This window comes from Elephas maximus, chromosome 10 (assembly GCF_024166365.1).
Source record: "Elephas maximus indicus isolate mEleMax1 chromosome 10, mEleMax1 primary haplotype, whole genome shotgun sequence".
NCBI classification, from domain to species: domain Eukaryota; kingdom Metazoa; phylum Chordata; class Mammalia; order Proboscidea; family Elephantidae; genus Elephas; species Elephas maximus.
The window spans coordinates 50,283,680-50,305,268 of NC_064828.1; the positions used below are offsets into that span (position 1 = coordinate 50,283,680).

At 36.6% G+C, this 21,589-nt stretch overlaps 1 protein-coding gene across 1 annotated transcript in view; it reads left to right on the forward strand.

The window, feature by feature from the left end:
* The window catches only part of TTC6 (tetratricopeptide repeat domain 6), a 312,748-nt gene extending 292,960 nt beyond the window's left edge, over nucleotides 1-19,788 (forward strand). The window contains exons 30-33 of the mRNA XM_049899504.1: nucleotides 1,519-1,671; nucleotides 4,705-4,875; nucleotides 18,501-18,726; nucleotides 19,578-19,788. Of these exons, the coding sequence (XP_049755461.1) occupies nucleotides 1,519-1,671; nucleotides 4,705-4,875; nucleotides 18,501-18,726; nucleotides 19,578-19,714 (687 nt within the window). The 3' untranslated portion in view covers nucleotides 19,715-19,788. The remainder of the gene's footprint in view (nucleotides 1-1,518; nucleotides 1,672-4,704; nucleotides 4,876-18,500; nucleotides 18,727-19,577) is intronic.
* The last annotated feature ends 1,801 nt before the right edge of the window (nucleotides 19,789-21,589 follow it).

The window sequence follows — 21,589 nt, forward strand, 5'->3', positions numbered from 1 at the left end:
AAAATACACCAGTTGGAAGAAGGATTGAATCAGGAAAGGAAAGATCGAAAATGAAAATTTAGAGAGACCCGTCCAAATATTGTTCAGGGGAAAGAGTGACCATTTCTTCAATAAATATTTATAGACTCCCCTGCTATGAGCAAAACAGACATCATCAGGCACAGATGACAAATATAATCCTATTGTGAGGCTGTTTGCAGCTTAATATTCCAATAACTTAATCTCAATTTGCTTTATTCCTTGTTTATAGAATGAATACGTGACAAAAATATGGATTTTAGCTGTTGTTTACCCAGAAAGAGAACGTTCGCTGGTCAAAGAATAGTGTCTAGATCCCTTACTAGTTATATTTTTTTTTTACTAGTTTTGTGTGTCATTGGGCTCAGCTTGGTTAAAGTGAGTCAGCTTCTGAGATTCTGGCAAGTTGGGTTTTTGAGCTCATGAGAATAAAGAACAGAACCTGCAGTGTGCTCAATTTGTCAACTCAGTTCCTTCCTGTGGTGGGGCATTTAGTTGTCAGCTGGATTCCTATACCATCGTTCTACTAATTAGTTTCCCTCTCCTGACCTTTTTTCTCTTTTCTGGTTGGAGCTAAGCTTGGTATAAACAGATGCTCAATAGATTCACGCAGGATATTTATAAACCAAAACCCAGACTCATTGCTGTCAATTCCCACTCATTGCAACCCTATAGGACAGAATAGAACTGCCCCATAGGGTTTCCAAGACTGTAAATCTTTACAGGAGTGGACTGCCACATCTTTCTTTCTCAAAATTGCTGGTGTGTTCGAACCACCGACCTTTCAGTTAGCAGCCGAGTGCTTAACCACTGCTCCACTCGGGATCCAGAATATGTATAAAAAAGCCCTGTTGCAGTTGAGTAGATTCCAACTGGTGACAACCCTATAGGACAGAGTAGAACTGCCCTGTAGGGTTTCCAAGGAGCAGCTGGTGAATTTGAACTGTGGGCCTTTTGGTTGGAAGCTGAATGCTTAACCAGTGTGCCACCAGGTCTCCTCGGAATATGTATAGTGACCCTAAAATTCCAGATGCTGGTACAGGTTATCAAAATATGTGTTACATCATCAGTTCATTAATTTATTTATTCAAGTATATTTATTTTGTTGTGTGACAGACACTGAAGATTCAGTGCCAAGGAAGATAAACACAACCCCCGCCTGTATGTGTGGAACTTAATATAAACGTTGAGGCCATCGTCAGAAGCACTGGTGTTTCACATGGTGTCCGTGATTTTATATTGCCCAAGACTGGTATAAGAGATACACTGACATTTAAATTTATTTTAATTAATTAAAATGTCAGTATATGTACTCAGAGGTAATTAGTCAATTGGATGCTCTCATAGTATTGTCTGCTTTCTTGTTTGAAATATCTTAGATTTAATACAATATAAATATACCCCTACTAAAGGTTTTATTTGACTGAGTGAGTTAGAATCACAAACATTTGTCATGTTACGGACTATTTCCTCTTTTATATAAATGAAAAATTATTTTAGGCCCAAGGAAAATTCCAGAAAGCTTGGAATCACTTTACCATTGCTTTGGAAATTGATCCAAAGAGCTACATAGCCTATGAAGGAAGAGCTGTGGTCTGTCTTCAGATGAGTAATAATTTTGCTGCAATTCAGGATATCAATGCTGCCATAAAGGTAAAAATCCACTTAGATTATATTATCATTAGTATAAATTAACACCATCAATGAGTAAGAAGTTCTCTGATAACTCCCTCTCTCTCTTTTTTTTTTTTGTATTTTTGGTGAAAGTTGACACAGCAAATTGGGTTTCCATTCAGCAATTTCTATACACATTGTTCAATGAAATTGGTTACATTTTTCACAATGTGTCAATATTCTCATCATTTCCATTCTGGTTGTATGTTTCCATTAATCTAGCTTCTCTGTTCCCCCTTACCTTCTCATCTTTGCTTTATGGTAAATATTGACCGTTTTGTCTCATGTAGATGGTTATTTAAAGAAGCACGGTACTCACGGGCAATATTGTTTATTTTATGAGCCAATTGATTATTTGGCTTGAAAAGTGACTTTCGGGACTGGGTTCAGTTCTAAGTTTAAAGTGTATCTCAGGGCAGTAATCTCTGAAGATCCCCTAGTCTCTACCAGTCCAATGAATCTGGACTTTTTTGGGAATTTGAGGTTTGTCCTACATTTTTCTTCCATTCTATCTGGGACCATCTGTTTTGTCCCTGGTCAGAACAGTTGTTGGTGGTAGCTGGGCACAATTTAATTCTTGTCTCAGGATAGATGAGGCCATGGTTCGTGTGAACTGTTAGTCCTGTAGATTAGTTTCTTCTTTGGGTCTTTGGTTTCCTTCTTTCTCTTCTGCTCCTGATGAGTAGAGACCAATAGTTGATCATAGATGGCCACTCCCAAGTTTTTAAGACCCCAATGCAACTCACCAAACTAGGATGTAGAACAATATCTTTATGAACTATGTTGTGCCAATTGACCTAGTTGTCTCCCGAGACTATGGTCCTAAGCCTTCAAACCCAGTAAAGAAAATGCGAGAGGTATTTTTTTTTTTTTTTAGGAAGCATCTGCAGTTGTGCCCCCTATGTGATATATTATATATATATATATGAATATATACGCAGCACACACAAATATACATATGCCTACAGATACACCTATACATGTACGCTCATATGCTCACATGTGCCTTCCTATACGCATATATGCAGACATATCTGCTTATGTGGAACCCAGGTGGAGCAGTGGTTAAGAGTTTGGCTGCTAACCAGAAGGTCTGCAGTTTGAATCCACCAGCTGCTCCTTGGAAACACTGTGGGGCAGTTCTACTCTGTCCTACAGGGTTGCTATGAGTCAGAATCTACTTGATGGCAACAGGTTTTTTAATTTTATTTATTTATTTATCTACTTAGGTAACCACACAATTCAGTTATTACTGTTGTTGCAAAATTGAATATGTTATAGCATTACCAAAATTGTCCGTTATTCTTGTGCACTTCTTATTGTCATCGTTTACCTTGGTCAGGTTGTGCAGACTTCACCCATATTGGTTATTGCCTTTCCCATCACCAAAAATAAAAAGTGTCTACTATCTAGAAAGTGATTCCCCTCCCTCCCCTTTCCATCCCTGGTAGCCACCAAAGAAGGTTGCTTTCTGTGTGTATACCTGTTCTTGTCTTTTTATAAAACTGACACCATGCAATATTTGTCTTGTTGTGATTGACTTATGTCACTCAGCATAATATCCTCCAGGATCATCCATGTTATAATGTTTCGAGAACTCATCATTATTTTTTATAGCTTCATAATATTCCACTGTATGTATGCACCACAATTTATCCATTCATCTGATGATGGGCACTTAGGTTGTTTCCATCTTTTTGCTATTGTGAATAATGTTGCAATATGCATAGGTGAGTATATGTCTATTGGTGTCACTGCTATTAGATCTCTAGCATATATACCTAGGAGCAGGATTGATGGATCATAAAGTATTTCTCTTTCTAGCTTTTTGAGAAAGCACCATACCATTTGTACCATTTTACAATTCCACCAGCAGTGTGTACAAGTGTTCCAGTTTACCCACAACCTCGCCAGCATCTGCTGTTTTCTGTTTTTTTGGTCAGTGCCGTTTTTGCAGGGGTGAGGTGGTATCTCCTTGTAGTTCAAGTTCCATGTCTCTGAGAGCTTATGATCACAATCATCTTTTCATGTGTTTGTTAGCTGCCTGAGTGTCCTTTTTGGTGAAATGTCTGTTCATGTCCTTTGCCCTTTTTGTGATTGGATTATTTGCATTTTTGTTGTTGAGTTGGTGAAGTTTTCTATATATTTTAGAGATTAGACCCTTATCAGATATATTGTCAAAAACTTTTTCCCATCTGTAGGTTCTCTTTTTGCTCTTTTGATGAGCATATGTCTGATATCTTTTTAAAGTGAGTCGTATAGAAAATAACTTTTCTTTTTGAAGTGATTCCTAGAAAAAGATATTCTATGACCTGCCAATTTTATAACCTAAAGCATTTAAAATTCAAAAAGCAAATTCTGAATAAACAGTGATTCCTTTCAGTAGATGCAGTTTATGGTTTCATGGAATATAATAATATTTTGTAGCATAAAATAAATGTACAACACAGAATAATGTTCTAGGTTTGAAGGAACTAAGAAAGAATCATGTGTTTCTCTAGATTGTTCGTGTAGTGAAATGGCAAATACAGATCTCAAGCTTTGAATATAGTGACAGGAAACCTTCTTTTTTTCTTCTAGAACTTGGATTTTGTGTTATTTCAGTAGATTTTTGGCAGATATTGTGATGTTTGAGATAAGACAAAAAAAAAAAGAACTGAAAGATAATTGCTGCTACATAGGACAAATAAACATGTTAAGCATTCAATTTAATTTTATCTCTAGCTTAACAGCTAAACAGACAAGCTTTTTTTCCTACCTGTGTCTATTTCTTGGAAAGGAACTAAGCACTAAGATTATTTGTATTACTGCAACTAAATCAACAAAGTGTTGACGTTGAGTCAACTTTATATAGAGTCCTTTCTCAAAATATTTGCTCTAATGGGATTGTACCTGCACTGTAAAATTACTAGTTTCCCACAAGGTAAATTTCACAATGCTCATTTTCGCAGACATGAAATCAGAGATAAGTGCTATTCCCAGATGCTAAATACTCGTACTACTATATTGCAGATCAATACTACAGCAGAATTCTTAACAAATCGTGGTGTGATTCATGAGTTTATGGGTCAACAACAGAATGCAATGAAAGACTATCAAGCAGCAATTTCTCTAAACCCCATGTACTCGCTGGCTTACTTTAATGCAGGAAATATCTACTTTCACCACAGGCAATTTTCCCAGGTAACGTGAGTTTTCCTTAACGTTTTCTTTTTGACACAAAATGCTCTCTTTGTTATATATAGTTTCAAAATACAATACTCACATCCCAATAGACTAATCATTCATTAGCTCTTCTTCTTTTTTTTTTTTTTTAAGAAATGTTCTCTTTCACAGGAATGTTTATAATTATTAGTTGAATGTCTATGTGTCTATGGATTTATTCTACTCATTATCATCAACTTTTCTCCAGTGAACATTCTTTTGGACTTCCTCAGTGCTGTCTATTGCTGCCAGCTTGCCAGTGTGGAATCCTTTCCTTTCCCCCACTTAACTAAATCTCAGACTTCATTCAAGACCCTTTTTTATAATGTGATTATCTTAATTTCTACCTTTTCTAACTATCAGTCACATGGGCACTTGCCTGGGAGTAAGAAGACCTGGATTTTAATATGGTTCTGTGCAAACCTAATGGGAATAAGGAACCCTGATAGTGCAGCAGTTAAGAGCTCAGCTGCTAACCAAAATGTCAGCAGTTCAAATCCACCAGCCACTCTTTGGAAACCCTATAGGGCAGTTCTACTCAGTCCCGTAGGGTTGTGCTGAGTTGGAATCAACTTGGTGGCAATGGTCTTTCTTTTTTTTGGTTGTTCATTTAATGGGAATAAAGAGGCCTGGGTTTTAATTCTGGCTTTGTGTGACTCCTTAACCTCTTTGGACCTCAGTTCATAATGTCTGAAATAAATGTGTTGGATTATTAATGATATCTTTTGTTTCCTATTTAATTTGAATTGGTAATGTATTCACATGATACAAATTCTTAACTTTTTAATTCTGCTTTTTATCTATATTGACTCTTTTGTCCTACTTTACTTAAATTTACCTTATTTTCTGTTTACTTTTTTGAGTCAGAAACTTAGTTCATTTATTGTCACCCTTTCACTTTTATTGTGATAATTTATTAAAGTTTGCCTCTTTTTGCCAAGTACTGCTTTAGCAGTATCTCATGTATTTTTTTCTGTAATGTATTTATTATTAATGTTTTCTCAAAATTCTGCTACTGCAAGTTGAATCTCTTCTTTGAATTAAGAATAAATTAACAGGTCCAGACTGCTTCGCTGCAAAATTCAACCAAACATTCAGAGAAGAGTTGACACCAATTCTACTCAAACTATTCCAGAACATAAAAAGGAATGAATACTCTCTAATTCATTCTATGAAGCCAGCATACCCTGATACCAAAGCTGGGCAAAGATACCACTACAAAAGAAAATTACAGGCTAATATCCTTCATGAATATAGATGCAAAAATTCTCAACAAAATTTTAACCAATAGAATCCAACAGCATTAAAAAAAAAATAATACATCATGATCAAGTGAGATGCATTTTATCCTTCATGAATATAGATGCAAAAATTCTCAACAAAATTTTAGCCAACAGAATCCAACAGCATTAAAAAAAAAATAATACATCATGATCAAGTGAGATGCATACCAGGGATGCAAGAATGGTTCAATATTAGAAAATCAATCAACGTAATTCATCACCTAAATAAAACAAGGGAAAAAAATCAAATGATCATCTCAGTCGATGCAGAAAAGGCAATGATAAAATCCAACACCCTTTCCTGATAAAAACTCTCTGCAAAATAGGAATAGAAGGGAAATTCCTCAACATAATTAAGAGCATATATGCAAAACCCACAGCCAAAATTTTTCTCAATGGAGAAAGATTGAGAGCATTCCCCTTGAGAATGGGAATGAGACATGGATGCCCTTTATCACCACTCTTATTCAATATTGTACTGGAAGTCCTAGCTAGACCAATAAGGCAAGAAAAGGAAATAAAGTGTATCCAGATTGGAAAAGAAGAAGTAAAACTATCTTTATTTGCAGATGACATGATCTTACACATAAAAAATCCCAGCAACTCCGCAAGAAAGTTACTGGAACAAATAAAAGGATTCAGCAAAGTAACAGGGTACAAGAACAACACACAAAAATCAGTTGGATTCCTCTGTGCTAACAAGGAGAACTCTGAAAAGGAAATCAAGAAAACAAAGCTATTTACAATAGCCCTGAAAGGATAAAATTCCTAGGAATAAACCTAATCAGGTAATAGACTTATACAAGGAAAAGTATAAAATACTATAGCAAGAAAGTAAAAGACATCTACATAAATGGAAAAACATTCCATATTATGGCTTGAAAGACTTGACATTGTAAAAATGTTAATACTACCAAAAGCGATCTATAGATTTAATGCAATCCTGATCCAAATCCCAACAATATTCATTAGTGAAATGGAAAAATGAATCTCCAACTTCATGTGGAAAGGAAGGAGGACCCAAATAGTTAAAGCAATACTGAAGAAGAACAAAGTAGTAGACCTCACACGTCCTTATCTTGAAACTTTCTATACAGCCACAGTAATCAAAACAGCCTAGTGCTGGTTCAATGACAGACACAGAGACCAATGGAATAGAATTGAGAACCCAGAAGTAAATCCATCTATCTATGGGCAGTTGATCTTCTACAAAGGGTCAACTCCACTGAATGAGGAAGAAACAGTATATTTAACAAATGGTGCTGGCAAAACTGAATATCCATATGCAAAAAAATGAATCAGGATCCATACCTCACACCATGCACAAAAACTCAGAATGGATCAAAGACCTAAACGTTAAAGCTAAAACTATAAAGTTCTTGGAAGATAATAAAACTGGGGGACCTAATTTTTGGCATAAATAGCCTATCAAACACAACTAAAAATGCACAAACAACAGAAGATAAATTAGATAACTGGGACCTCCTAAAAGTTAAATACTTATGCTCATCGAAAGATCTTACCAATAGAATAAAAAAAGAACCTACAGATTGGGAAAAAATCTTTGGCAAGGATGTATCTGATAAGGATATAATCTCTAAAATATGTGGAAAACTTCAATAACTCAACAACACAAAGACAAACAATGCAATCAAAACATGGGCAAAGGTCATGAAGAGACACCTCACCAGAAAGGAAATTCAGGCAGCCAACAAATACAAGAAAAGATGCTCATGTTCATTAACAATAAGAGAGATGCAAATCAAAACTACCATGAAACACCATCTCATCCCTGCAAAAATGGCAACTGTAAAAAAAACAGAAAACAAATGCCGGCAAGGTTGTGGGGGGGATTGGAACTCTTATACGTTGCGGGTGGGATTATAAAATGGTACAACCACTGTGTAAAACAGTATGGTGCTTCCTCAAAAAGCTAGAAATCGGAATACCTTATGATCCAATGATCTCACTCCTAGTTATGTATCCTAGATATATAATAACAGTGACAGGAATAGACATATGCACACCTATGTTCACTGCAGCATTATTCACAATAGCAAAAAGATGGAAACAACCTAAGTGCCCATCAATGGATGAATGGATAAACAAATTGTGGTACATATGATGGAATACTATGCAACTATAAAGAATAATGGGAATCCGTGAAACATAACATGGATAAAACCGGAGGACATTGTGCTGAGTGAAGTAAGTCAATCACAAAAAGACAAATATTGCCTGGTCCCACTGTTATAAAAAGTCAAGAATAGATATACACGCAGAAAGCAAAGTTCTTTGATGGTTACCAGGGATGAGAGGGAGAGGGAGGGGGAATCACTTTCTAGATAGTAGACACTTCTTACTTTTCTTGATGGGAAAAGCAATCCCAATTATGGGTTAAGTCAGCAGAACTTGACCAAGGTGAATAAAAAAAAAGGTGAATAAAAAAAAAATACTTTTCTTGATGGGAAAAGCAATCCCAATTATGGGTTAAGTCAGCAGAACTTGACCAAGGTGAATAAAAAAAAAGGTGAATAGACACTAAGAATTACATGAGAAAAAGGGACAATTTCAATAAATGCTATAACATATACAAGTTTGCAACAACAATAAAATAAATAAATAAATGAACAGAGTGTTTAAAATTTCCACATGGAAGATCTTTATATTTTTCAAATTTTGAAATTTTTTGCATATATGTCAAATTTTTTTTTTAAATCTTCCAAGGTGTTTTGAAAGAAGGGTTCTATTACCAGGATATTGGGTTAAATACATATTTATAAGGTCTACCTTGTTAATTGTGTTTTTAATTAATGTTTGTTCATTTTTTTCGCTTGATTTGTCTTAGACTGAGATAAGTTTATTCAAGTATTTTATCATTATTATGTTCCTATATATGTCTCCCTATATCTCTTGCATTTTCTGCTTTATGAAAGTTGCTGCTACATTGTTTTATGTACAGATGTTCATACCCATTATATATGCATTGTGAATTGTCGCCTTCCACAATATAAAATGCTCTTTGTTTCTTTTAATGCTTTTTGGAACAGATTTTAACTTTATTTGATACCAAGATGATGTCCTCTGACTTCTTGTGGTTTGCTTTTGCCTGGTATTCCTTTGCCCTTTCTTTTATTTTCAGTGTTTAGTTTCTTTCATTTTTGGTGTGTCTCTTTTATACAGTATAGAGTTGGATTTTGCTTTAAGATCCAATTTGAAAATATTTATCTTTTAATAGGTGAGTTAAGCCCATTTATATTTTGGCATGATCAGTATGTTTGGTCTTAGTTCTGCTATTATATGTTTCCTGTTTCTTTCTGTTTTAAAAAGCATTTTACCCTTTGATACGTTTACTTTTTTTTTTTAGAGTTTTCCTGATATTGCAGAAGTTTTGTATTTTTTCTGTAGTTATTACCTTTATGAAAATACTCTAATATATCCTTAGTTCCATACTGTATTTTATTAGTTTTTCTACTATGAGCAACAATAAAATTACCCTGTAACCCCCTTCCATTATTTCTTCCTCTCATCCATTTTTCAATTTCAGCTAATAGCATTCTCTCTTTTTTAAAATGTTTTTAATTGTACTTTTAAATATGCTTGAACTTACTGTGTCAATTTGTGGTGTCAGCTTACTTTCCAAGTGCTCCCCCTGTTCTCGCATTTTGTTTAGAGTTTTATTATTTCTATATTGTCAGAGGATTTAATATTTACATACTATTTTGTTATCTTTATTGCACCTTTTAGTCTTAATTCCCCAGTTAAATATATTCAATTTGCATTGTCAGGCTTTATGTCAAAGTTCCTCTTCCCTCCAGTCATTCCTTGGTTGTCTGAAATTAGTCCTCTAGAACTAGAGTCCTGAGGAAGGGCTTCGAGAATAATATTCCTTGAATTTTTGCATGTTCATAGCTGTTTGCCTGTAGCTTTTATGCCTTAAAGACACCAAGTCGAGGTTTAAAATTCTTGGCTCACTTTTTCTTTCCTTGTGTCTTGTGTTCCACGGTTTTCTGGTATTGAGTGGTGTTGTCATGAAGCCTGTTTCAAAACTGATCTTTTTTTTCTCTCTCTTAATCAATGTGTTCTTTTAGCCAGAATGATTTTTTTTTTAAGTAAAAAAATTTAACAAGGTATGTCTTAGAGTTGACCATTTGGAGTCAGTTTTATCAAGCACACAGTGTGTGTTTTCTTTATGTAAATTTCAGGAAGGCTTTGTTGAATTATAGTTTTTTTTTTTTTTTTAATGTTTCATTGCTTTGATTTTTCCCCCCAGCTGGGAACACCAATTGTAAGTATGTTGACTGTCCTTTGACGTCTATGTACCTATTAACCAGTTGTCCTTGAATCGATTCTAGATCATGGTGACCCCATGTGTGTCAGAGTAGACTGCCTCATAGGGTTTTCAATGGCTGAAATTTTTAGAAGTAGATCACCAAGCCTTTCTTCCAAGGTGCCTCTGGGTAGACTCAAACCTTCGACTTTTCAGTTAGCAGCCAAGCACATTCACTGTTTGTACTACCCAGAAATTCGATATGCCTCTTACTTTCTCTCAAATGTTTTTTATCTTTTAATTTTTGTTTCATTTTCTTTACTATTCTCACATCTGTCTTCTGAATCTTTACTGGGCTTTTTGAGATATCTGTTACCCATGTGGGCCTTATACTTAGGTTTCTTATATGTTTCCCGCCCCACCCCCTTCCATCTCATGTCATATCTCCCTGGCCACTACTTGTCTGAGATCCTTTATTTCTGATTTTTTTTTTTTCTTAACTGCAGTTGCTACCTTAACATTTTTTTCTAGTTCATTTTGAAATGTTATAATTTCTGTCTATATTGTGATAATAATTTTTTCTGGTGAGTCGTTATTATCTTTCTAAAAGTTAAGCTGTTTTCATCCTTGCTTTTATAATGAAGACAGGCACCTTGCTTTTCTGTTACTCATATTTCAATGAGATAAAATTTTTTTCTGGATTAATAGCCCAGATTCCTATGGAAAACAAGGTAATGGGCTATGGCAACATTCCAAGTCTGGCAGCTTCTGATAGTATAGCAAAGGACTTTGAAATATGACTTCTCTTGCCTAGTGTCTTAGTTATCTAGTACTGCTATAACAGAAACAATACAAGTGGTTGGCTTTAACAAACAGAAATTTATTTTCTCACAGTTTAGAAGGGTAAAAGTCCAAATTTAGAGCAAGAGCTCTAGAGGAAGACTTTCTTTCTCTGTCAGCTCTGGAGGAAAGTCCTTGTCTCTTCAGCTTCTGCTTCCTGTTCCTTGGAGATGTCCATGTGTCTTGGCATCTATTTTACCTCATCTGTGTTCTGCTCCCTTGTTTAATCTCAAAGAGATTGACCTAAACTACAGCCTGCACTTATCCTGCCTCATCAACATAACAAAGAAAATCCATTCCCAAATGGGATTATAACCACAGGCATAGAGGTTAGGATTTACAACACATATTTTTTGGGGACACAGTTCAGTCCATAACACCTAGCCAGGTTTGGGTAAACCCTTACTTCCAGCTCTGTGTTTCTCAGAACTTTTCATAGCCCTTGCCTTCTAAGATGATGTACTCATTTTTAAAAGTTTTTTTTTTTTTTTTGGCTGATATTATCTGAGACTTGTCACCTCTATATTGCCCTCTGCCATGCAATACTGTCACCATACCCCTTAATAAAATGATCTTTCAGGCACATTTATGTACTAAGATGCTATGGTTCTAGTCTTTCTTTTGCTAGGAACATTCAGCAGATGCTTCCTGATTTTATTTAGGTCTTCATTCATTCAAGCTCCATATATTTACAAAGTACCTGCCATGTTTTAAGCATTAATAAAGACCTGGAGGATTCAACACTGAACAAGACTAGAAAGGCTTCTTTTCTGATCTAGCTTACATTTTATTGAAGAGAGAAAAAGAAAATAAAAAGGGAGATAAACAAGAAAATAAGCAGTAATAAATGCCTAATTAAAAAAAAATTGCTATGGAGTTGATTTCGACTCATAGCGACCCTATAGGGCAGAGTAGAACTGCCCCATAGATTTTCCAAGGCTACAAATCTTTCTGGAATCAGACTGTCTCATCTTTGTCTCTCCAAGTGGCTGAGTTTGAACCACCCACCTTTCAGTTAACAGTTCAGAGCTTAACCACTGCACAACCAGGGCTCCATAAAATGTCTAATACAATCCCATATAAGCATCAGCATATCAATAGTAGCATATGTATGGAATCGTAAAGGTTAAGCTCTCAGTTGCTAACTGAAAGGTTGGTGGTTGAAACCACCATGTGGCTCCTCAGGAGAAAGTGCTGGAGACCTGCTTCCATAAAGATTACAGCCTAGGAAACTCTCTGAGGAAGTTCTACTCTGTCCCGGGGGTCTGTTTGAGTCGGAATTGACTCGAGGGCACCCAACAACATGAGGTTACTTTAGTAGAGAGTGTAGATGGAGAAGAAGAGGAGGTGTAAGGAGCAAACTCTAGTGTAACACCAGTGATTAGAAGTGGAGCAGAGAGGAGGCACCAAAAAGGAGACTGAGAAGGGAGCACCCAATCAGGATGATGGAAAGGAAAGCAGGAAATATGCTATTGCCTGGAGAATAAGTTGCTTTAAGAAGGGAAAAGTGTTACCTGTGTCAAATTCTGCTGAGAGGTCAAGTAAGAAGAGGTCATTGATGACTTTGGCAAGAATATGTCAGAGGAGTAGTGGAGGCTTGACTGGAAAGGGTTGTGGAGAGACTGTGGGGTGAAAAATTAGAGAAAGTGATTATAGACAATTGGTTTAAAAAACTCCGCCGTGAAGCAAAGAATGAAATGGAGGTGGTAGCTGGAGTGGGCTGTGGTGTTAAGAGTTATTATTATTATTTTCCTTAAAGATGAGTGATACCCATTCATTTTCCTATGTCATAATATGATTGATTACCAGACAACATTGAGTTCTAATTTAAGGTTTGTGGTTATGATTTTAAAATGAGATCCTAACTCTAAACTGCTTTGTTGCTATACAGATTCAATATTGCTTTATACCACTCTACAATTGCTTTTATGGGTTTATCTCTTACCTCCTCATTCCAATTAGACAGTAAGGTTGTTAGGGACAGGAACCATACTCTACCGTTTTCTCCTTAAATTTACTTACTCGGAAAACTGTCTATTCCCATGGCTTATACCACTTGTCACTTTGAGGTCTAAAGTGCGCCTGACTCAAGCCATGGTATTTCAGTTGCCTCATATGCATGGACAATGAATAAGAAAGACCAAAGAAGAATTAATGCCTTTAAATTATGGTGCTGGAGAAGAATATTGACTATACCATGGACTGCCAGAACAACGAGCGAGTCTGTCTTGGAAGAAGTACAGCCAGAATGTTCCTTAGAAGCAAGGATGGTGAGACTTGTCTCATGTACTTTGGACATGTTATCAGGAGGGACCAGTCCCTGGAGAAGGATATTCTTGCTAACATAGAAGATCAGTGAAAGAGAGAAAGATCTTCAATGAGATGGATTGACACAGTGGCTGCAATGATGGGCTCAAGCATAGCATTGATTGTGAGGATGGTGCAGGATACGCAGCTTTTCATTCTTTTGTAGGTAGGGTTGCTATGAATCAAACTGACTGCACAGCATCTAACAACAACAACACTACTTGTCAGCCTCTGCCTCTCTTTTAAGCTCGTACCCCTATTTATCACCAGCTGCCAAAACTGGATATTTTACAAATGCATTAAAGCCACACTGAATTAATCTCCGTATCCTGTACCTCTAAACCAGTGCTTCTTCATTTAATCCCTATCTCAATTCAAGATGTCATTTTCTGTAAAGTCACCTGAGTAAACACATTGGGGTCAACCATGTCTCTTTCTTTCTCACCTCCTTCATTCAATTAGGCATTAAGTCCTGTCAATTTTGCATCTCATTGTAGAGAAAAACTTGAATGCTGTTTCAAGTTAAAACAGAGGTTTATTAAGGGTTTAAAACAATTGCAATTGGGAAACTACATAGCCCATTGAAAAATGGAGCCAGGTCCTCCCAGGGCAGTTTTGTTATACAAGTATTCTTATGGGGCAAAAAGAGGAACCAAACTATGGGGAGGGCAATTACAGGAAAATCAATGAATATTGTAATAGTCTCACTTTGATTGGTTACTGATTGTTAAAAGAACAGTTAATGATTACAGATGGTTTCACAGGATGCCTACATCATGGTCAGAAGGTGTTTATGTGTAGTTTGTCTGTCTTACAAAAAGAAAAAAATACCTTGCTGGCAACAGCACTCAGACAGTATTCTTCCAGAGTATGTTTATTTAGAGGGATGCAGATGGTTACTTGGTTAAGACCCCTCAGGGCATATGGTTTCACATCCTGCTTTTTTTAAAAAAAAAACAAAAAAAACATGGCTGTTAGTCTAGAAATCCAAATGAAAATTAGATTGCATGGTCAAGATATTATGCCTCTGTCTCAGTGACTGCATTGAAATTTGTCTTCCTGAGACAGTCTTAATTTTTTCTTGAATATGTTGAGGAAGGATCCCTCAATAGATCAGATAATAATTTTTAAAGGGTTAAAAACAGTTAATGACTTGTGTTCTACCTTCTTTTATCTTTAATTTGTGACTTAATGATTTGAAGCCACATTTAGATGAGCTTCATGCTTTCCACTGTAAGAGAAAAGAATAAATGCACATTGATATGCAGGTGGCCTAGTTTATTATCATGAACTTGAGGTGACTTTTTAAAATAACTGGGCCTGCTTTCTAATGAATTACAGAAATAAGGACATTAGAACAATTGTTAAAAAATCATGGCCATCCCTTGTGGTAAGTGTCTTTGGCCAATAATTGGTCTTTTTTTTTTTTTTTAGTTAATACTCCTATACGTAAGGTAACATCATTCAACTTATAGGTTTTCATTTTCTAACTAATATATTTTAGAAGCTGTAATGAAAATTACGTTGTTCAAAATTAGGTATGCTATTGGTGTTCTACTGGGTCCTTTTCTCTTAGCTGAGGTAGGCATTTGCTCCTACCTGGCTGAAGTCATGTTTTTTTTTGTGATGCAGAATCAGGGAGATTTTATTGATAATTTATTGATGAATTTAAATGAAGCCTAAATTACTTTCTGAAGTAAGTCTTGGCCCTGCCTTGAGCTACCCCCTTCCCTCATTTCTGATGGCCATGAGTCCATCACTTTTCAGGAGTGAATTCTCTTTAAGCCCTTCACAAGTGCATGTCGGTTTTCCCCCCATCTCAAGGAATCCTTAAACTACACTTAACTGTTCTTAACATAGAATAGCTGCTATCCAAGGATGAGAGGGGAAGCACAAGCTTGATCTCATTGCCTCTCAAAAGTCAGAGAGGCAGCAAAGTTTATGGAGCATTGCCTGAAGGCTGTTGTCTCTTCATTTGTAGACACTGGAAAACAATAACTACTATTGTCTTGCTTGAACCTCTACTATGGCATGCATATTGTTCTTAGTACTTTACATGTATTAGCTCACTTAATCCTACGGCAACACCAGAAGTGGAGTTCTTTTTATTACCTCCATCTTAAAAAACCCACTGCCATTGAGTCGATTTCGATTTATAGCGGCCCTATAGGATAGAGTAGAACTGCCCCATAGAGTCTCCAAGGAGCGCCTGGTGGATTTGAACTGCCCACCTCTTGGTTAGCGGCTGTAGCACTTAACCACTACACCACCAGGGTTTAAATTGAGGCAAACAGAGCTTGGCAACTCACCTAAGGACATAGAGTTAATAAGTAGTACAGACAGGATTTGAACCCAGCAATCTGACTCCAGGAACCTCAGATGGAAATAAATCAAGGACAGATTCTTAGGAAGCATTATTGTATAGGTAGCAGGGAAAATAGTTCAGTGAAGGAGAATGAGACAAAATGGTCAGAGAGGTAGGAGAAAAGCCAGGGAAACACTGACTCAAGGGCAGAGAAAGTTTTAAGAAGGTAAAATAGATCAAGAGTGTCCATGCCACAGAGATATGCTGGAAGAAAAGAACTGGAAAATCTATTAGGCTTGATGACAATTGTAATTTTAGCAAGATCAGAACTCATGGAATAGAGAGAGGTAGATAGTAGCCAGATTACTTTCTGAAGACAAGCGTGGCCCTGCTTTGAGAAGTAGGTCTGGAAAAAATTGAGTGGTGAGGGATTGGAGAGAGCAAGCTGAGTTGTTAAAAATGACTTTTAAGGCAAGTTTTAAAGTAGGAGCCAGATTTTTATCCATTAGGGATAGAAGAGATAGCTGCCTTGGGTAGTAGAATGTCTAATCAGCATCTTAAACTACACGTGGTAAAGGATCAGGCTTTTTTTTTTTTTTTTAATTTCCAACTTACCGTAGATCAATACATTGCTAAAATAAATACAAGTTACTAGAAAAATGATCTTATACTTGGATGTCATAGCAATGTTAAATGCTATAGAAGTTACTATTCGTTACTCTCCACTTCTGTACTTATCTCTTTGCAGACCTGTAGCAAATGGTCCTTAGCCCAACTCTCCACCACTGGTCTGCAGAACACACTGTGAGGGGCCCTTCCAGCCTGATGATAAATTGTGAGCAATCTAGTGTGTTTGATCTTCTCAGCAAGCTGATTCTGTCCTCTCCCACCCTCTCTTCTTTCCTTGTAACTTGCATAGTATAACTGAGTTTTTATCCCTTTTGGTATGGTTTAGAACCTTATTTTGAAAACTCAATTATCTCTTTAGCTTTTAAATACTCTGTTTTTATATGCAAAATGCAATTTTTCTAATTTATATTTTATCTTCTTGTTGTGGCCTTCTTCTTTTCTAATTTATATTTTACCTTCTGTAGAACAATACCATTAATATCACAAGCAAGTAAAATTTTGCTAAAGATAATTAAAAAACAGTTGTAGCAGGATATCAGCAGGAAACTGCCAGAAATTCAAGCTGGATTTAGAAGGGGACTTGGAGCGAGGGATATCATTGCTGATGTCAGATGGATCTTAGCTGAAAGCAGACAGTACCAGAAAGATGTTTACCTGTGTTTTATTGACTGTGAAAGGCATTCAGCTGTGTGGATCATAACAAATTATGAATACCATTGCGAAGAATGGGAATTCCACAACATTTAATTGTGCTCATGAGGAACCTGTACATAGTCCAAGAGGCAGTTGTTTGAACAGAACAAGGGGATACTGCATGGTTTAAAGTCAGGAAAGGTGTGCGTCAAGGTTGTATCCTTTCATCGTACTATTCAACCTGTATACTGAGCAAATAATCCAAGAAGCTGGACTATATGAAGAAGAACGGGGCATCAGGATCAGAGGAAGACTCATTAACAACCTGTGGTATACAGATGACACAACGTTGCTTGCTGAAAGTGAAAAGGTTTTGAAGCACTTACTGATGAAGCTCAAAGACTACAGCCTTCGGTGTGGATTACATGTCAACATAAAGAAAACACAAATCCTCACAACTGGACCAATAAGCAACCTCATGATAAATGGAGAAAATACTGAAGTTATCAAGGATTTCATTTTACTTGAATCCAAAATCAGTGTCCATGGAAGCAGTAGTCAAGAAATCAAACAACACATTGCATTGGGCAGATCTGCCACAAAAGTGTTAAAAAGCAAAGATGTCACCTTGAGGACTAAAAAATGTTTTCAATAGCCTTGTATGCGTGTGAAATCTGGACAGTGAGTAAGGACTGAAGAAGAATTGATGTCTTTGAATTATGGTGTTGGTGAAGAATATTGAATATACCATGGATTGCCAGAAGAAAGAATGAACAAGTCTGTCTTAAAAGAAGTATAGCCAGAATGTTCCTTAGAAGCAAGGATGGCGAGACTTTGCCTCACTTATTTTGGAGATGTTATCAAGAGGGTCCAGTCCCTGGAGATGGACATTATGCTTGGTAAAGAAGAGGGTCAGCAAAAAAGAGGAAGACCCTCAAAGAGATGGATTGACACTGTAGGTGCAATGATGGGCTCAAACAGCAAGGATTGTGAGGAAGGTGCAGGGCCTGGCAATGTTTCATTGGGTCCCTATTAGTCGATACTGACTCTGCGGCACCTAACAATAATAACATCGGAGCATTTCACCCCTGCAGGGAAGGAGGATTTTACTGCTGATAGAATTGCTGACACATGGTGATAATAAAAAGCAAACATACTTTTACTTGGCTTATTATAGTTTTTTAGTTTCTTTACCTCCTTACTGTCTGCCTTGGAATGCTTTCACTGCCCATCTTGGTACACAACTGGCCTTAAATTAAGTGTAAAAGTGCTTTAAATTGCTTTATAGCTACCAATTAAAATATATCCAAATTGTTATTTCTTTGGTATCTTATAGGCCTGGGACTACTTCTCAAAGGCTTTACAGTATGATCCAGAAGATGAGTGTGCGCTCATGAATCGAGCTGTTACAAATACAATATTAAAGAAATACGAAGAAGCAAAAGAAGATTTTGCAAATGTAGTTGATAGTTGTCCCTTTTGGGCTGCAGTATATTTTAACAGAGCAAACTTCTACTGCTGTTTAAAGCAATATGAAATAGCTGAAGCAGATCTTAGTAAAGGTATATTATTTTATAATTTCTCGCTAAGATTGCATAGGTTGATATGTTTGTTTTTAGACTGAAAGAAGCAAACAGATTTGTTTGCTTCAGTAAACTTACATAAGAATTACAGTTTTTAGATATCATATCTTCATTGTAATCAATATAGATTCCTTTACATAATACCTTAATTTAAAGCTTTGGGTAAGTTGAGCCTTGGTAGTGCAATGCTTAAAAGCTTGGCTGCTAACCAAAAGGTCAGCAGTTCGAATCCACCAGCTGCTCCATGGAAACCCTATGGGGCAGTTCTGTTCTGTCCTGTAGGGTTGTTATGAGTTGGAATTGACTCGACGGCAACGGGTTTGGGTTTTTTTCCCCCCCTTCGGTTTAAGTTGAAATACAGAGAATTATTAGGAAACTGTACACAAATAGCCTTTCAAAGACTTTTTTTTTTAATATAGAGCTCAAATTAACTTATTTGTGTTTATATGTTTTTTAATTAAAATAAACTACTGTTGCATGGTAATATAACAACAGTAAAATTTGTCATCCTTTTCTTAAATTGTGATTTAGGCGAAGGTTTATAGAGCCCATTAGTTTCCCATTGAAGAGTTTATACACGAATTGTTCCTTGCTGTAGGGTGCACTCCCCCCAATGTGTCAGCACTGTCCTCAAAGAGATACTGTCCTGTGTTTCCCCAAGTTACTTTTAGTAGAAAGATTCAGTATTTTTGACTTAACTACATAATTAGTTACATTGGAAGAAAAAAAATATTTTCAAATAAGTAATATCAAAGTTTTTATTTTTAAAAAATGAGACTACTTTTAAGTGGTAGTGTAAAACGTATCTTGACATCTATCTTCTTTTGCAGCTCTGTCTTTGAAGCCTAATGACGCTGTGGCGTACAAGCTTAGAGCAGAAGTTCGTGGTAAAATAGGTTTGATTGAGGAAGCTATGGCTGACTATAACCAAGCGCTTGATCTTCAAGAATTTGCCTCAGTTGTATGATTACAGAAACCATAGTTTCTGTAGTAGCTTCCACAGCTCCTCTCCCTGAAATTGAAACATTTGTTGTTTAAAGATTGCACTATCTTCATTATTGTATTCATTATGTCTAGTCTTCTACATGACTCTTTAATGCATTAAAACAAAATATTGGTTACACATTAATTATAAAACTTTTAGATCATTTTCTGCATATTTAGAATACCTCAGTAATTGAATTTCTCCACTGTGCAGAATTTATGCAGAACAAAATGTTTCTTAAGGAATATTGACATTTTAATATTTTCTTTAAAGTAAAACAATTTCCTTTGAAAAGATACTGTGTGAATGTAGGAAATGCCTTCTCTATCCATTATTCATCAATCGTGCTCAACTTATCCAGTAGTATCCAGATTGAAATAAAGTAAGAGTAGAGCTGATGACTTTAAAGAACCTGAAGTTTAGGCTATTTCCTTCCTTCTCCTTTGAACAATATGTACACAGGCCTGTATTCTTCCTGGTACTCATATTCTTCCAACAGATAAACGCGTTTCACTTTATATGTCGCCTTCCTTTCAAGATAGAGATGTAAAGATTTTGAGGATTCCATTTCGTTGAGATCATTGCCTCTGCCTCTTTAATACAAATTTTAGAAACACATATACAAGCTTGTACACATTTTTAGGAGTCTCTGGGTGGTGCAAACCCTTAAGCACTCACCTACTAATCATAAAATTTGGGGGTTCTAATCCATCCAGAGACTCCTTGAAAGAAAAGTCTGGTGATCTTCTTCCAAAGGGCCACAGCCTTGAAAACTCTATGGAGAGCAGTTCTCCTCTGCAGCTCCCACAACAGGTTTGGTTTTGGTTTTATTCTTTATAGAATGCTCCTAAGACAGCCTTCAGTGCAGGCTTTGGGCTTTGACTCCGTTACGATTTTCTTCACTCAGTTAATTTTCCTTCTTTGTTTTATTCTTCCAGTACATCTCCAGCTCCTCGGAGATCTGTTTCCTCTGGGATAGGCATTTTGGAAAGAAATGCTGCGCTTCTATCCACCAAATTCCTTGGTGTTTTGTTTGCTGTATCAGGTTTTCACAATAGAAAGTCGATTTTAATGTGTAAGCCACTGTGGGGGGCTCCAAAGCATTTCAGGATAATTTTCTTGGTGTGATATGTGGGGCCATATGAGGATTAAGCCTTCATCCTTAGTGAGTTATTTCAGTAGGTGAATAGGACACATTTAATGAGCTGCTTCAGATCTTCTTGCACTAACTTGTCTTCAGGGCCTTTAGTCCCAGCCCCAGCCACAGGTGAGATTCAGAACAACCTCTTGGACCAACAGGCAGACTGTACCTCCTACCTGTGTCACTCACCTCTCCCTACTGCCCTGGGGCGTATTTGTTGATGTGAAGGCGTTAGGTGCTATGGGATTCTCTCATACCCACCATGAGCACCACAGACTTGCAGGGGACCTATGTATCCGTCAGATGAACCTTTGACAGTTGGAAGAAAGGAAATGGTAGAAAAATTCTTCTCCCTTATATCTCTGGGTGGAATGTCCTAGGACACTCAGTTTATATAACTGCCTTGAGGATTCCCTGGGAGATTAAGCCATCAATTGCACTTACTGGTGACCAGCTTCAAAATACACCTCGTAGTGGTGCTCTTGTTTTCCTCGCCTCACTCCCTTTTTCACTGCTCCTGCTTTCCTCAGATTGCACTTGTTGATAAAATACTTTAAAGAAGTGTTTGCCTCAGGTTCTGCTTTCTGGGGGAACCTAGGCTAAAACAATTAGTACTCTATTTTTTTCTGATTACAAAAGACATATGTGTTACAGAAAATCTGTAAAAAACAGAAATGCATAACATCGGGAGTAAAAGCCATCTATAACCCTGCAAC